We start from the raw sequence: 16,308 nt of genomic DNA on the forward strand, positions 1-16,308 counted from the left end.
CTTTCCGCGAATTTCTTGCGACGACGTGATTTTGCACGTCGCTGATTAAAATAAATGTGAGGTGGTAACGCCAAAAGCAGCTTTTTTTCCCCCTCGTTTTGCTGTGTTTTACTAAACAGAAAGAAACCGCCTCGCCGAAGGCGACTTGTGAGTGAAAGCGCCGCGTGTTTTACCGTAATTTTTCAAAATTATTCACAAAGCGCGGTCGGAACCGCGTGTGTGCGCGTCGAACGCTGAACCCTCCCGGGCTGACACCACGCTAGGGGGGCGTCAAAACGGGATCAAATCCTTAAAATTATCTTTATTTTGAGGGGAAAAGAGTCACGGCGGGGTTCGCTCGAAGCTCATCGGCTTGTTTTTGGAACCTGCCCCCCGGAGCGGCGTTACGAGCGTGACTCGGACGTGAAATAACGCCCATAATGCTTCTTTTGACCTTTTTTTCATTTTTTTAAAAATTATTTTAGATTCCCACATTTCCCTCCGCTCGCGGGTTTGCCACGTTCCTCGCGGAACAGCGCCCGGGTTAAAGTTTGAAAGCGTTTCCAGGATTTCCCGTGCTCATCCCTGCCGCGGAACGTTGGCAAAATCCTTCTTTTAAGTGGCAAAAACAACGGGGAAAAGGGAATTCTAGAAGTTTGGGAGAGGAAACCATGAAAACGTGTGTTTTTTTATAAAAAGCTCTTGTGAAGCAAAGTAACGACAGCGGTTTTTACATTTTTCAGGGGGGTGGTACCTTCCCACTTAAAGAATAATTCAAACGAACCCCACTTAAAGAATAATTAAAATTAACCTTTTTTTTTTTTTTTTTAATTGAAGAGCCTCAAATACAATTCCCCGGGCGCAGAGTTAACGCCCGTGAAACGCTCCCGTTCCCCTGTGACCTCGTATTTGAAAAGAGAAAAAGGCCACGGTGAGGTTCAGAGCCTCTCCGAAAAATTTAAAACCCAAGAGAGTTTTAAATGCGTCGTAAAATCCTTGCGATAAAGGTATTTTTGGGGGTAAAAATAAGTGAAAAAATAATATCTAGAGAGTGGGCGTGGCTGGGGGGAGGCGGAGAGCAGGCGCCGTCCTCCTGCGGTAGAGCTGCTGGAGGTTGAGAGAGTTGGTGTTTGCAATGAAACCAGCCCAGGGAAGGGATTGTTTTGGGTTAAAAAGGGGTGAAAACGGGCCGTTTTGGGTCACCGATTGATCACCCGCTTGGGGTTACGGGTACGTTTTGGTTTCGTTCCGCCTCGACAACGGGGAAGATGCGTCAAGTCCAGCAGCGAAACGAATCCGGTAGCAAATCTGTTATTTCTCCAATTTTTTTGGTTTTCCCTCAAACCGGTTTGATCACTGTCATTTCTCCAGTTTTTTTGTTTTTCCTTGAACCCGTTTGATCGCCGTAATTTCTCTAATTTTTTGGTTTTCCTCGCCGTAATTTCTCCAGTTTTTTTGATTTCCCCTCAAACCCATTTAATCACCGTAATTTCTCCAATTTTTTTGGTTTTCCCTCAAACCCGTTTGATCACTGTCATTTCTCCAGTTTTTTTGTTTTTCCTTGCACCCGTTTGATCGCCGTAATTTCTCTAATTTTTTGGTTTTCCTCGCCGTAATTTCTCCCAATTTTTTTGATTTCCCCTCAAACCCATTTAATCACGTAATTTCTCCCAATTTTTTTGGTTTTCCCTCAAACCTGTTTAATCACCGTCATTTCTCCAGTTTTTTTGTTTTTCCTTGCACCCGTTTGATCGCCATAATTTCTCTAATTTTTTGGTTTTCCTTGCCGTAATTTCTCCAATTTTTTTGATTTTCCCTCAAACCCGTTTAATCACTGTAATTTCTCCCAATTTTTTTTGGTTTTCCCTCAAACCCATTTAATCACCATAATTTCTCCAGTTTTTTGGTTTTCCCTCAAACCCGTTTAATCACCGTAATTTCTCCAATTTTTTTGTTTTCCCTCAAACCCGTTTGATCACTGTAATTTCTCCAATATTTTGGTTTTTCCTCCTGTCCCAGATGCTCTGCCACCTCAGGGAGAATTTTGGCTGGAACTCGGGGTGGGGGGAAAAAAAAAAAAATGTTATTTCTGGAATTGCTTCGGTGTTCCTAAATACTCAGCAGAGCTCCTGAAAGAGCGGAAAAATCAACCGAGGCGGCGGCGGCGGCGTGTTCTCGGGGTGCGCTCCCCCGCTTACGGTCTGCTCCGGGGTAATTAGTTGAGTTTTGCTGGTGTATTTAGATGATTCATTTGCATCCTGAAAATAATTACGCCCGACTCTTGCAGTCGGATTGTTCAAACCCCTGAACTTCAGCCCGTTAAAGGGGTGTTTATCCCGCAGCGAGTTTCCCCCATTTTTTAAGTTTTTTTTTACGGTCTTCTGAGGTAGCTGACTTTTATCCCCCCCCACCCCCCGCCCCATCTCTCCTCCTCTGTGATTTTTATTAGTTGAGTCTCATTAGGGAGTTTCATACAAACCCTGCCCGGACCTCAGCTGTGGAGCAGATCTGAGGGAAAAAGGGGGAAACACCAAAAAAAAAAAGTAAAAAAACCAAAAAAACCCACCAAACCCCCACCGTTTTCCAGACCTGGCCGTTAAAAACAGGTTTGCGAGGAGGTGGCTGGGTGCCAAGTCTCAGGTTATCGGCGGAAAAAATCCTCGATTCCTCCTGTTTGAAGTGAAACGCCTCCGGGTACGTTTTGCCACAGTGGAAGTTTAGGGCTAAAACTATGTAAAAATGGGATTTTTTTTCAAGAAGAGGCATCCCCAAGTTGTGCAGGTGCCAGGATTCGGCTCCCGATGTCACAGCCGGGGTCGCCCGGTCACCGTTGCCCAAAACAAACCAAAAACCCACCGGGTTTGGGTTTTGGGGTGTAAACCCAAGCCCGGGGTTGGGAGAGCCGCCGGCAAAATGGATCCAGTGACGGGACGGCGGCGTCAGCATCATCCTCATCCTCCTCAGGGCTTGGCGGGGCGGGGAGGGGGGGAGCGAGGAGCAGCCCCCAGCTCCCTCCTGACGTCTCTGTCCCCTCTTTGCAGTTGACATGGATGATGAAGACGGCCGGTGCTTGCTAGATGTAATTTGGTGAGTAGCACCGCAGCTCCCGAATTTTGGGGGGATGACGCAGGGATGGGAGGGGGGGTTCTGGTCTGTAGACGCATCCCCAGGGCTTCTCCAGTGTCGGGGTGGGTCCCCCAGAGCCAAACGCCCCCCCCACCCCACCCCGGAGCGTCCCAGAGGTGCTGCAGATGTACGAACCCCACCTGAGCGGGGGGTTTGAGGGAGCTGGGAGGGTTTTGGGGGGGGGAGGTAGGGGAGTTGGGAGGGTTTGGGGGGGTTTGGGGGAGCTGGGAGGGTTTTGGGGGAACTGGGTGAGTTTTATGGGGTTTTGGGGGAGCTGGGAGGGTTTTGGGAGGGTTTGGGGGAGCTGGGAGAGTTTAGGGGGGTTTTGGGGGAGCTGAGAGAGTTTTGGGGGAGCTGGGAGAGTTTTGGGAGGGTTTGGGGGGGACTGGGAGAGTTTAGGGGGGTTTTGGGGGAGCTGGGAGAGTTTTAGGGGAGCTGAGAGAGTTTTGGGGGAGCTGGGAGAGTTTTGGGAGGGTTTGGGGGGAACTGGGAGAGTTTTGGGAGGGTTTGGGGGAACTGGGAGAGTTTTGGGAGGGTTTGGGGGGAACTGGGAGAGTTTTGGGAGGGTTTGGGGGGAACTGGGAGAGTTTTAGGGGAGCTGGGAGGGTTTGGGGGGAACTGGGAGAGTTTTGGGAGGGTTTGGGGGGAACTGGGAGAGTTTTGGGGGGTTTGGGGGGAGCTGGGAGGGCTCCAGGGATAGTTTGGGGGAGCTGAGGGAGTTTTGGGAGGGTTTGGGGGGGGAGCTGGGAGAGTTTAGGGGGGTTTTAGGGGAGCTGAGAGAGTTTTGGGGGAGCTGAGAGAGTTTTGGGGGAGCTGAGAGAGTTTTGGGAAGGTTTGGGGGGAACTGGGAGAGTTTTAGGGGAGCTGGGAGGGTTTGGGGGGAACTGGGAGAGTTTTGGGGGGTTTGGGGGGAGCTGGGAGGGCTCCAGGGATAGTTTGGGGGGGGGGGGGTTGGGGAAACTGAGAGGGGTTTGGGAGAGCTGGGAGGGGTTTGGGGGAAGTTTTGGGGGAGCTGAGAGAGTTTAGAGGGGTTTTGGGGGGAACTGGGAGAGTTTTGGGGGGGTTTGGGGGAGCTGGGAGGGCTCCGGGCGGCTGTGCCGGAGGTTTTCCACGAGGAGAGACCGTCCGCGCGTCCCGCGTTTTGCTTGTCCCGGTTCTAACGTGACCGAGTCCCGTCCCGCGGGGGTTTTGCCAACAATCGGGGCTTTTTTGGTTGCTCCGACCCTGCGCCACCGGGGAAGCTCCTCGGCGGGTCGCCCAAACAATTTTTTTTTTTTTTGGACAAACGGCCCATTTTTGGCTTATTCTCCAATTTTATTGCGCTGATGAAACTTTTGGGGATGGGAGCTTGGCAGAACTAACCGGGGCACAGGGAACCAGCTCCACCCCGACGCGTCTCGACCCCGAAGCGTCGCCGCCGCAGTGGCTCGGGAGCGTTTCGGGGCGGGGCGGGGGGGGGACGTTGGGGCGTTAACGAGCGTTTCGGGGGGGACGTTGGGGCGTTAACGAGAACCACGCGGCGGGTCACGTGACGCCTCCCCTAAACGCTTTCGTCTGTTGTTTTCCAGCGATCCTCAGGCCTTGAACGATTTTTTACATGGATCCGAAAAGGTGAGCGACGACTCGGTTCTATTCACCAAAAATTTAACACAAACCAACCTCCTCCTTGATTTTTTTTTTTTTTTTTTAATATAAAAAAATTAATTTTTACTGAAGAAACAAACCCCCAAGTTCAGCATCCTTTAGGTTTTAAGGACTTTTTAGGACCCCGGCCGAGCGCCCCCGGGGCAAATCTCAGCCCGGCGGCTCCCGCTGCTGCCCGTGTGGAGCAACCAGCCGGGTTTTGGGGCATTTTGAGCCAAATTGGGGTCCCTGCCGGCAGGAGACGGGGACGGGGAGGGACGTTGCCCCACTGCTGCCCCGGGGCAGAGCTCAGCAATTCCCAGGGGCTGCCCAGCACCAACTGCAATCATTTTTTTTTTTTTTATTATTATTTTTTAATTTTTTTTTTCGTACTATATCTAAAGAAAGTAAATAAAATCTTTTTAATTACAGATTGACAGTGATGATCTCCTGGACAACACAGGAGATGCAGCCAGTGCCTTTTTTGAAGGTGCTGGGGTATGTATTTTTTTAATTTATGCTTGGGGAACATCAGCTTAGAAACCTTTCCCTTTTTTTGTTCTTTTTTTTTTTTTCCTTTTTTTGTTGGTTGTTTTTTTTTTTTTTTGTGTTTCGTAGGCTTGTTTTTCATCCGTTTCCCAAATCTAGCAAAAAAAGGCAAGACGCAGGGCTTATTCCCCAAGACTTAGCGAGAAATAACCCCGACGTACATCCGGGGGAGAGAAAAGTCGTTTTCACACACAAATCCCAAACCCAACTCTGAGGCCGAGCCGGAGAAAACTGCAGCCTCAGCGGTGGCAAAGATCGTTTGGGAGAACTCTTAAAAAAAAAGAATTTGGTGTGAAGAAAAACCCCGTTTCTGTCCGTTGCTCCCTCGCCTTGCGCCCGCCGCCGCAGCGGAGGGAAAATGGAATTAAATGCTAAAAATCCTCTTTTTTTATCCTTTTCCCCCACGAGCATGGGTTACTCTGCATGGATACCATTCAAGCATGATTTTTTTTATTATTATTTTTTCCCTATTTCCAGTTACATTGTAATACGAGTCTTTAATTATTTTTTTGTTGTTGTTTATGTTTTTCCTCCATTGCGCTTTATTTTTCACAAAGATTTCGGGTGAAGCTGCCGATGCTTTATCCTTCACCTAGCGGTTGAGGTTCGCTTCTACTTTGATTGTTTGAATTTTATTTTTATAACCCCGAGCAGGGCTGTGTTTTACGAAACGCCGGCACAGGCCGCGTGGTGCTTTTTCTCTTATTTCCGCGGTTCTTCCAGGAAATAACGGAATAAAAAAACAACAATTCCTTCCGACACTATAGTGGGGCAACACCCCGCAGCGCATCCAAGTCCCCTGGGCTGCCGCTTGCTCATCTCCCCCAAGAAAAGGGCTGGGTTATCCTGGAATTTTGGGAAATTTGGGAATCCCATCCCAACGGCGGCTTTTGTTTTTACGAGTCGGGGAGGGATGAGCTCTGAGCTCTGACTTTTTGTGGCGTAACGCTCGAAAAGGCCGAGTTTTTAGCCCATCCGTGAGACCGGCCCGTCTCGCCAGCGATGCTGCGCGTCGATTTGGGCTCGCCCCGCCGGCCGCTCGGCTCGCGAGAGCCGTTGACTAGAAGCCCTTTTCTGCGCTCGAGCTCAACGCTTTCTTCTTTTTTTCTCCCCCTCCACCCGCTCTTTGCCAGCTGCACGTCCAAGAGGCCTCTGGCAACCACCTGAGCACTGAGCCGAGCCAACCCACCACCAGCGTGGACCTCGATTTTTTGGAAGATGACATCCTGGGCTCGCCGGCCAGCGCCGGGGCGAACTTGCCCAACTCGGAGCAACCCTGCGACATCCTCCAGCAGAGCCTTCAAGAGGCCAATATCACCGAGCAGACGCTGGAGGCTGAGGCTGAGCTGGATCTGGGTTCTTTCCAGTTGCCCACCCTTCAGCCTGTGGTGCAGGCGGGCTCCGACGGCGCCCCGCAGATCTTTTCTGGCGGCGCCGACCTCATCGGCTTGCAGCAACCCGCCGTCCTGACGCACCAGGCTTTGGTGCAGCAGTCGGTGGGCGCCGAGGTGGTCAACAAAACCATCAGTGTTCAACCTTTCCTTCAACAAGTTGGGTTGGGCAACGTCACCATCCAACCCATCTCTAATCTTCAGGGTTTGCCCAACGGTAGCCCTGGGGGGACACTGGGCATCGGGCCTATCCAAGTAGTTGGCCAACAAGTGATGGCCATCAATCAGCCGGCCCAACAGATCATCGCCAAGCAGGTTCAGCCCTCGGGAGTGGCCACCATGCCAGTGGGCAGCTACATCACCCAAACGGCGCCCGAGCAGCAGCAGGTCACACTGGCCTCCACGGGGGTTTCTCCGCAAAACGCCGGCCTCGTCATCCAAAAGAACGTACCGACGGTGGCCACCACGACGCTCAACGGCAACTCCATGTTCGGCAACGTCTCGGGGACCCAGGGCTCCCAACCGCTCACCGTCACCTCCAACCTGAGCAGCCCTTTGGTGCAGGCCCAGAACGTCATCATCCACCGGACGCCCACCCCGATTCAACCCAAACCCGCCGGCGTCCTGCAGCAGAAGCTCTACCAGATCACCCCCAAACCCTTCGGCCCCAACAACACCACCTTGACCATCCAGAACGAAGCCGCCCTGCAGCAGCAAAAGGCCCAACAGAACTTGACCTTCATGGCCGGCAAACCCGGGCAGAACGTGGTGCTGTCGGGCTTCCCCCAGGGCCTCCCTGCCAACGTCTTCAAGCAGCCGCCGCCGCAGCAACAAGCCCTCAGCAAACCCATGAGCGTCCACCTGCTAAACCAGAGCAGCAGCATCGTCATCCCGGCGCAGCACGTCCCCCAGGCCATGCTGCAGGGTCAAAACCAGTTCTTGCTCCCCGGGCAACTGGCGGGGGCTTCCGCCGTGCAGCTCCCGCAGCAGCTCTCCGCCTTGCCGGCAAACATGGGGGGACAAATCCTGACCACCTCGCACCCCGGCGGGCAAGCCCACATCATCACGAGCCAAGGGCCCGGCGGGCAACTGATCACCAACCAAGCTTTGCCGGCGCAGATCCTCACCAACCAGAACATCGCCGGCCAGCTGAACCTGGGCCAGGTTCTCACCTCCCAGAACGCCCACGGCACCGCTCACATCCTCTCGGCCCCCATCCAGCTCCAACCCGGGCAAGTGGGCCAGCCGGCGCTTTTCCAGATGCCCGTTTCCTTGGCTGGCAGTTTGACCACTCAAAGCCAACCCTCCGTAGCCACTTCTTTAGGCCAAACTGGCCAAACGGTGATCCAGGGTGTGACGTTACCCAACCAGGTGGCCATGCTCAACGCCACCGAGAACCTGGGCCAGGCCGTCAGCATCCAAACCTCGGCTACTAGCCAGAGCCTGGGCCTCGGCCAGCCCCAACCGGCCTCGGGAGCCAGCTTGTTGCCCGCCACCGACCAATCCTCCATCCTCACCGTCCAAACCGCCGCTCAACCGCCCGCCCCGCTGCAGCTCAACGTCCCACCGCCGCCTCCACCGCCGCCCGCCCAGCAGCCAGGGACTTCCCAGCCCAGCCCCAGCCTGGCCTCCAGCCCGGAGAAGATCATCCTGGGCCAGGCGGCCGCCGGACCCGTCATCAACCAGGACTCCATGCAGATGTTCCTGCAGCAGGCAAGTACAAGCCCCCCCGGCCGCGTTTGTAGCCCGTGGGGTGTTTGGAGAGTGTGGGGGGAGCTCTGGAGAGCCCCGTTTTTGCGCTTGCTTCGCACACTGCACGTGCCAGGAGCGCCCCCTGCGTGGCCTTAATGTCTTGATGTTGTCTCTTCCCATCATGGGGTGATTCTCACCCTCAAGTAGGTCTTTAAATTTATTTTAAGCTGCCGGGAGTGATGAGTGGGGCTCAAGGCGCAGCCTTAAGTCTTTGACTTCATCTCTTCCTGTCGTGGGGTGATTCTCACCCTCAAGTAGGTCTTTAAATTTATTCCAAGCCTCCAGGAGCGATGAGCGGGGCTCAAGGCGCAGCCTTAAGTCTTGACATCGTCTCTTCCCATCGTGGGGTGATTCCCACCCTCGAGTAAGTCTTTAAATTTATTCCAAGCCTCCAGGAGCGATGAGTGGGGCTCAAGGCGCAGCCTTAAGTCTTGACATCGTCTCTTCCCATCGTGGGGTGATTCCCACCCTCGAGTAAGTCTTTAAATTTATTCCAAGCCTCCAGGAGTGATGAGTGGGGCTCAAGGTGCAGCCTTAAGTCTTGACATCGTCTCTTCCCATCATGGGGTGATTCCCACCCTCAAGTAGGTCTTTAAATTTATTCCAAGCCTCCGGGAGCAGCGAGTGGGGCTCAAGGCGCAGCCTTAAGTCTTGACATCGTCTCTTCCCATCGTGGGGTGATTCCCACCCTCGAGTAGGTCTTTAAATTTATTCCAAGCCTCCGGGAGTGGCGGGCGGGGCCGCTCTGTGCGTAGCCGGTGCCACGACCTTGACTTTGGAGCAAGGAGCCGGTGACGGGTCCCTCCGTGTCGCCGAAGCCACCGCAGAGGGGTGGGCGCAGACCCGGCCTCCGTCTGCGGCGCGGGGTCGAGCTCAGCCCGTGGCCTCGCTCCTGCTTTCCCGCTCGGGGCTCTTGACCCTCGTTAGCTCGAGTCAAACCTCGAAAATTAACGAATCGGGCGGCTCCGGGCGGAAGGCGAGCAGCCGCTCGTGGCGAGAGGCCGCGGCGGCGCCGGGGGTCAAGGTCGGGCCGTGCCGTCTCCTCCCGGCCGGGTGAAGCCTTCGGTGACGTTTCGGACGCCGGATTGGACCCGTTGGGGGGTTTTAGTCTGGAATTTGTATTTGCGAAGGTGGGCGCTGGGCCCGGGCCTGCCCCGTCCGGCGGGGAGGGAACGGGGAGAGCGAGCGCTGCGCTGGGCTTGTTGTCGTTGTTCCAGGAGTTACTGCGGTTAGTTCACTGGTTAGTTCACTGGTTAGTTCACTGGTTAGTTCACTCCTTAGTTCACTCGTTAGTTCACTCGTTAGTTCACTCCTTAGTTCACTCGTTAGTTCACTGGTTAGTTCACTGGTTAGTTCACTCCTTAGTTCACTGGTTAGTTCACTCGTTAGTTCACTCCTTAGTTCACTGGTTAGTTCACTGGTTAGTTCACTCCTTAGTTCACTCCTTAGTTCACTCGTTAGTTCACTCGTTAGTTCACTCCTTAGTTCACTCCTTAGTTCACTGGTTAGTTCACTCGTTAGTTCCCTAGTTATTTCCCTGGTTATTACAGTTATTTCACTGGTTATTTCACTGGTTATTACAGTTATTTCCCTAATTATTTCACTAGTTATTTCCCTAGTTATCTCAGTTGTTTCACTGGTTATTTCACCAGTTGTTTCCCCAGTTATTTCACTAGTTATTACAGTTATTTCACTGGTTTTTACAGTTATATCACTGGTTATTTCACTGGTTATTTCACTAGTTATTTCGGTAGTTATTTCCCTAGTTATTACCGTTATTTCACTGGTTATTTCACTAGTTATTTCACTAGTTATTACAGTTATTTCACTGGTTATTTCACTGGTTATTTCCCTGGTTATTACAGTTATTTCACTGGTTATTTCACTGGTTATTTCCCTGGTTAGTTCCCTAGTTATTTCACTGGTTATTACAGTTATTTCCCTAATTATTTAACGAGTTATTTCCCTAGTTATCTCAGTTATTTCACTGGTTATTTCAGTTATTTCACCAGTTATTAGTTATTTCACTAGTTATTACAGTTATATCACTGGTTATTTCACTGGTTATTTCAGTAGTTATTACAGTTATTTCCCTAGTTATTACAGTTATTTCACTGGTTATTTCAGTTATTTCACTGGTTATTTCCCTAGTTATTTCACTGGTTATTACAGTTATTTCCCTAATTATTTCACCAGTTATTTCACCATTATTTCAGTAGTTATTTCAGTTATTTCAATAGTTTTTTCACTAATTATTTCACCAGTTATTTCAGTAGTTATTACAGTTATTTCACTAATTATTTCAGTTTTGTCACTAGTTATTTCCCCAGTTATTTCAGTTATTTTACTGGTTATTTCAGTTGTTTCACTGGTTATTTCACCAGTTATTTCCCCAGTTATTTCACTGGTTATTACAGTTATTTCACTGGTTATTTCAGTTACTTCAATAGTTATTTCACTGGTTATTTCACTAGTTATTTCAGTTATTTCACTAATTATTTCAATAGTTATTTCAGTAGTTATTTCCCTAGTTATTTCAGTTATTTCACTGGTTATTTCAAAGCTTTAAAATTCTCCTTTGAACTCTTCTGGCGTAAGTAGGAGCACGGATGCAGCCCGTGGGGGGTCAGGCTCAGGGGTGACAAGTCGCCTCCGGGGTTTCAGCCCCAGGAAAACCCAGAGGGTGCCGGGGACCAAAGGCAGTTGGAGACGTCAGCGATCCCCCCCCCGAGACTGGGAAATGGAGGAAACCCCCCCTGGGAATAGGGAAACATTCCTGGGAATAGGGAAACACCCCCTGGGAATAGGGAAACCCCCCTGGGAATAGGGAAACATTCCTGGGAATAGGGAACCCCCTCCTGGGAATAGGGAAACCCCCCTGGGAATAGGGAAACATTCCCCCCCCCCCCCCTAGGAACAGGGAGACCCTCCTGGGAATAGGGAAACACCCCTGGGAATAGGGAAACCCCCCCTGGGAATAGGGAAACCTTCCTGGGAATAGGGAGACACCCCTGGGAATAGGGAAACCCCTCTGGGAATAGGGAAACACCCCCCCCCCCCCCTAGGAACAGGGAGACCCTCCTGGGAATAGGGAAACACCCCTGGGAATAGGGAAACCCCCCCTGGGAACAGGGAGACCCCCCTGGGAATAGGGAAACCCCCCCTGGGAATAGGGAAACCTTCCTGGGAATAGGGAGACCCCCCTGGGAATAGGGAAACCCCTCTGGGAATAGGGAAACACCCCCCCCCCCCCCCAGGAACAGGGAGACCCTCCTGGGAATAGGGAAACACCCCTGGGAATAGGGAAACCCCCCCGTCCCCCCCCCAAGGAACAGGGAGACCCCCCTGGGAATAGGGAAACCCCCCTGGGAACAGGGAGACCCTCCTGGGCATAGGGAAACACCCCCCCCCCCCCCAAGGAACAGGGAGACCCCTCTGGGAATAGAGAAACCCCCCTGGGAATAGAGAAACCCCCCTGGGAATAAGGAAACCTGGGCCCTGCACTGCCTTTGCCGTTTGACGCCGGTTGGGTGCCGGGTGCCCTCAGCACGTGGCCGTGGCGGCGCGGGGGGTTTTTCTCCTCTGCCTTCCAGTAGGATTTTTTTCCCAGGAAGTACCTAAATCTGCGATTTTGTGGGTCAGAGGCGCCGCGTCCCGCTGCCTCCCTGCAAAGTCCCTCTGCCACCTCCAGAGCGAGCTGTTCTCCTCACCGACACCCTCCTGCCTCTCCCATCAGCCCTCAGCCGCCCAAAGCGTGTACATCTGGCCGCCGTTTTCCCGTCGGAAACCGGGAAAAACGTGCGAATGGAGGTGGCACGAGGTAGGCGAAGGAGGAAGAGCCATAAACATACCCTGCACCCGGAGGAAAAAACAGCCCGGCAGCGACAAACCGCGCGCTGGAGCGTCAACGCATCTCCTGGCGTTTTTCTTTTTTGCCTTGTCTTTTTTTTTTTTTTTTTTAAAGTTTTTAACCTCTCCCCCAAGTCCGGTTTCCTCCGCCGGATCGCCGCGTGGCCAGCGAAAGGGTTTTTTTGCTCCTGGAGCGAAGCGGCCGCGTTGGCTCCGCTCGCCAGGGCAGGAGGGAGCGGGCAGAAGCGCTCGAGCGCTGGGCGATGCCCCCCCCCCGGCGGCGCAGAATTAAGCGAAAGCTGGTAAATTCACAGTTTGGTGGCCCGCCTGGGGGTGTTCTCAGCCCTCACACAGGGGCTCCGGGCCGTGGCCAAAGTCGGGGGGGGGGCTCCAGGAGACCGTGGCCGCCACTCTCCACCCCCCGCCGTCCCCCCGTCCCCCCCGTCCCTCTGTCCGTCCCCCCCCCGAGCTCCGGCTGCTCCCGCTTGCCTGCACTAACCCTGACAGCTGCTGCCACCCTGCGCTGCTTTTCCTCCTCTTCCTCTCCCTTTTGGGCCCTGACAGAGGTTTCATTATTTTTATATTTTTCCCCCCAAAATTCATTATTTCCGTAGCCATTAGGAACTCCCATAACGGCGATAAAAGGGATATTTTGAGGCAGAACGCAGCTCCCGGAGGGGGAATCCCTCCCCAGAAATTTTGAACAACGGGATGCTGCGGGAGGACTCACATTAACCTCTCACGTTAATTAGTCCCCTCATTAATTAGTCCTCGTTAGCCGGCTCTGGGGACCCCCTGGTCACGGATCCCCTTCCCCAGGGGAGCAGCAGCCTCAGATTTGCAGCGGTGGGGAGGGAGGGTGGGGAGCATCCCAGCATCGCTCCAGCCAGTCTGGGAGCAGCAATAAGGGCGTTTTGGGGGAAAAAAACCTAGAAAACGCTTCTTCCCCCGGTCTCCCAGGGAGGCTGGGAGGGCTGAGCCCCACGCTGGGCTAACGCGGAGCCGTTTGGGAAGCCCGAGCGCGGTTGGGCTAGCTGCCCTGCTGCCACTTTTTCCCTTCTTCTGGCCCTAAAAATGCTTTTAAAAAGCGCCGGGGGGGCTCCAGGGGGGGGGTGTTAGGGCAGAGCAAGGGGCTCGTTAGGGCAGGAGGCAGAGGGGCTCCGCCAGCCCCTTTCAGTAGCCCGTGGGCAACCTCTGAGGGCAAACACTCCTTCCTGAGCCTGGACTAACTTCTGCCTCTTTCCTTCTCTGTTGCAGTTACCCGCAGGGCAGCAGAAGCTCCCTGGAGCCTCCCCGTCCCCGTCCCCTTCGCTACCTCCTCCTCCCCTGGGGGAGAGCCCGCAGCTCTCGGCCGCCCACCTCCCCCAAATTCAATCCCCCCACCCCTCCCGTCCCCCTTCCCAACCCCAACCCCTCTCCCGCCCCCCATCCCGTCCCCACTCGCGTCCCCCTTCCCAACCTCAGACCCTCTCCCGGCCCCCCTCGGAGCCGCTTTCCCGCTCCTGCACCCCGCAAGCCCCCGTGCCGGGCCTCTACGTCATCCAAAACCAATTAGCCTCGTCCCCCCTCGGGGGGGGGCAGCACCCTTTGCGCCCCCCCTCCCAACCCCCTTTCCAACCGCCGCCGGCGGAACCCCCCGCGCCGACATCTCTCCCCGTCCCGCTGCCGACGCCAGCGGAGGCCCAACACGCTCCTTCCCCCCATTTCCAACTGCAGTTTCCCCCCCAGGGGCAAATCAAACCCCCCACTCCCACCCACACTCTCCATTTAACCACGGAGCAACCCCGGAACTTCCCGATGGTCCCAAACCAATTCCCGACCCTCCCGGCCGCCCCCAACCCCGCTCCTCAGCCGAAGCAAATCCTGGACAGGTTCCAGCAGGTAATTAAGCGCCGTCGAGGGGGGCCCGCGCGGCCACAAACTCCCCCCCCCCCACCCCAATTCAACCCAAAATCAGAAGCAAAACCCCGGCTGGTTCCTCCCCGCGGAGCTGAACCAGGCGCCACTTCCTCGCCGCAGCCCCGAGTGGTTTTTTTTGTTGGTTTTTTTGTTTTTTTTTTTTTTGCGGGGGCGCAGGTTACGTCCGCCTCCAGCACCTTCACTGTGGAGCGTGTCTGCGGGGAGGCGCCTTCCCCGGCTGCCTGTGGGGAAATCTGGGAATAAAACCGGGGAAAACGGCGTTTGCGGCGACAAAAAAATCAAAGCGCATCGCCTTCTCCCCCGACCCCAAGATCTTTTGTGCCCGGGGCCAAATCCTGCCCCAATTTGGGGTTTGGGGGGGGGGTGTGCAGCCCTCGTTAACGGTGCGGTCGGGGCCATCCCGGTGAAGCACCCCCAAAAAAAGCAGCTTTTAAAACGAAACGGTGATTTATCAATAAATAAATTGCAGGTTGGGGGCGGGCAAGAGGACTTGGGGGTGAACAGGGCAGCGCTTGAGCTCGGTTTTATTTAACTGGTTTAACAAAACCCCCCCTCCCAAGGACCTGATTTGCCTTTTTGGAGCACGCGGGGCCCGTTTGTGCGGTTCAGACCCCGGGGCTGGAGCTGGGGAGGGACGGGGGGAGCTCGGCCGGTGCCTTTTTTCACCCTTTTCCGGCGTCCGTCTCCCAGCGCCGCGTTTGAGGGGACAGACGGCGCCCGTGCGGGTTAAAAAAACGAGGTTTAGGGCCCATTCTCAACTTTGTTTTGTTTTACCCGTGGCAGGTGCCGCAGGGGATCATCCTGCAAGCGAAGCAGCAGCCCCCCAGCAGCCAGGCGTCCCCCGCGCTCGCCCAGTTCAGCGGCACGCAGGGGGGGACGGGGACGGGGACGACGGCAGCCCCCACGCACGGCCACGCGCCCGCCGCCCTCCCGCCCGCCTCCGCAGGTTTGTGCTGCTCCGGGATGGGGGAAAACAGGGGGAAACGGGGAAAAAACAGGCAAACCCACGAGCATCCCAAACCACAAGCGTCCCCCAAACCATGAAGCGTCCCCAACCCACAAGTGTCTCAAACCCACAAGCGTCCCCAAACCCACGAGTGTCCCCAACCCCTGAGTGTCCCCCAAACCTACAAATATCCCCAAACCATGAGTGTCTCAAACCCACAAGTGTCCCCCCAACCCAAGTGTCCCCCAAACCTACAGGTGTCCAAAATCCACAAGCATCCCCAAACCATGAGCGTCCCCAAATCGCAAATGTCCCCAAACCCACAAGTGTCCCCAAACCCACAAGTGTCCCCAAACCCACAAATGTCCCCAACCCACAAGCATCCTAAACCCACATGTCCCCAAATCCACGAGTGTCCCAAACCATGATTGTCCCTAAACCCACGAGTGTCCCCAAACCCACAAATGTCTCCAACCCACAAGTGTCCCCAAATCACAAATGTCCCCAACCCACGAGTGTCCCCAACTCACAATCATTCCCAAATCATGAATGTCCCCAAACCTACAAGCACCCCCAACTCACAATCATTCCCAAATCATGAATGTCCCCAAACCTACAAGCACCCCCAAACCCACGAGTGTCCCCAAACCCACAAGTGTCCCCAACCCACAGGTGTCGCCAACCCCTGAGTGTCCCCCAAACCTACAAATGTCCCCAAACCTACAGGTGTCTCAAGCCCACAAGTGTCCCCAAACCCACAAGTGTCCCCAACCCGAGTGTCCCCCAAACCTACAGGTGTCCCCAAACCACAAGTGTCCAAAATCCACAAGCATCCCCGAACCATGAGCGTCCCCAAATGGCAAATGTCCCCAACCCACAAGTGTCCCCAAACCCAGAAGTGTCCCCAACCCATGAGCATCCCCCAAACCCACAAATGTCCCCAACCCACGAGCATCCTAAACCCACATGTCCCCAAATCCACGAGTGTCCCAAACCATGATTGTCCCTAAACCCATGAGTGTCCCCAAACCCACAAATGTCTCCAACCCACAAGTGTCCCCAAATCACAAATGTCCCCAACCCACGAGTGTCCCCAACTCACAAGCATTCCCAAATCATGAATGTCCCCAAACCCACAAGCACCCCCAAACCCACACACCTCCCCAAACCCAC

At 54.2% G+C, this 16,308-nt stretch overlaps 1 protein-coding gene across 3 annotated transcripts in view; it reads left to right on the plus strand.

Moving 5' to 3' along the window:
- Positions 1-16,308, plus strand: part of BICRA (BRD4 interacting chromatin remodeling complex associated protein) — a 37,335-nt gene that overhangs the window by 13,058 nt on the left and 7,969 nt on the right. The window contains exons 2-7 of one of the 3 annotated variants that reach the window (XM_074810041.1): positions 3,021-3,066; positions 4,674-4,716; positions 5,161-5,226; positions 6,411-8,381; positions 13,527-14,150; positions 14,973-15,135. In XM_074810041.1, coding sequence (XP_074666142.1) covers positions 3,021-3,066; positions 4,674-4,716; positions 5,161-5,226; positions 6,411-8,381; positions 13,527-14,150; positions 14,973-15,135 — 2,913 coding nt within the window. The remainder of the gene's footprint in view (positions 1-3,020; positions 3,067-4,673; positions 4,717-5,160; positions 5,227-6,410; positions 8,382-13,526; positions 14,151-14,972; positions 15,136-16,308) is intronic. The other 2 variants (XM_074810044.1, XM_074810043.1) reach the window with 2 other exon arrangements.

Source organism: Strix aluco, chromosome 33 (genome assembly GCF_031877795.1).
Source record: "Strix aluco isolate bStrAlu1 chromosome 33, bStrAlu1.hap1, whole genome shotgun sequence".
NCBI lineage: Eukaryota > Metazoa > Chordata > Aves > Strigiformes > Strigidae > Strix > Strix aluco.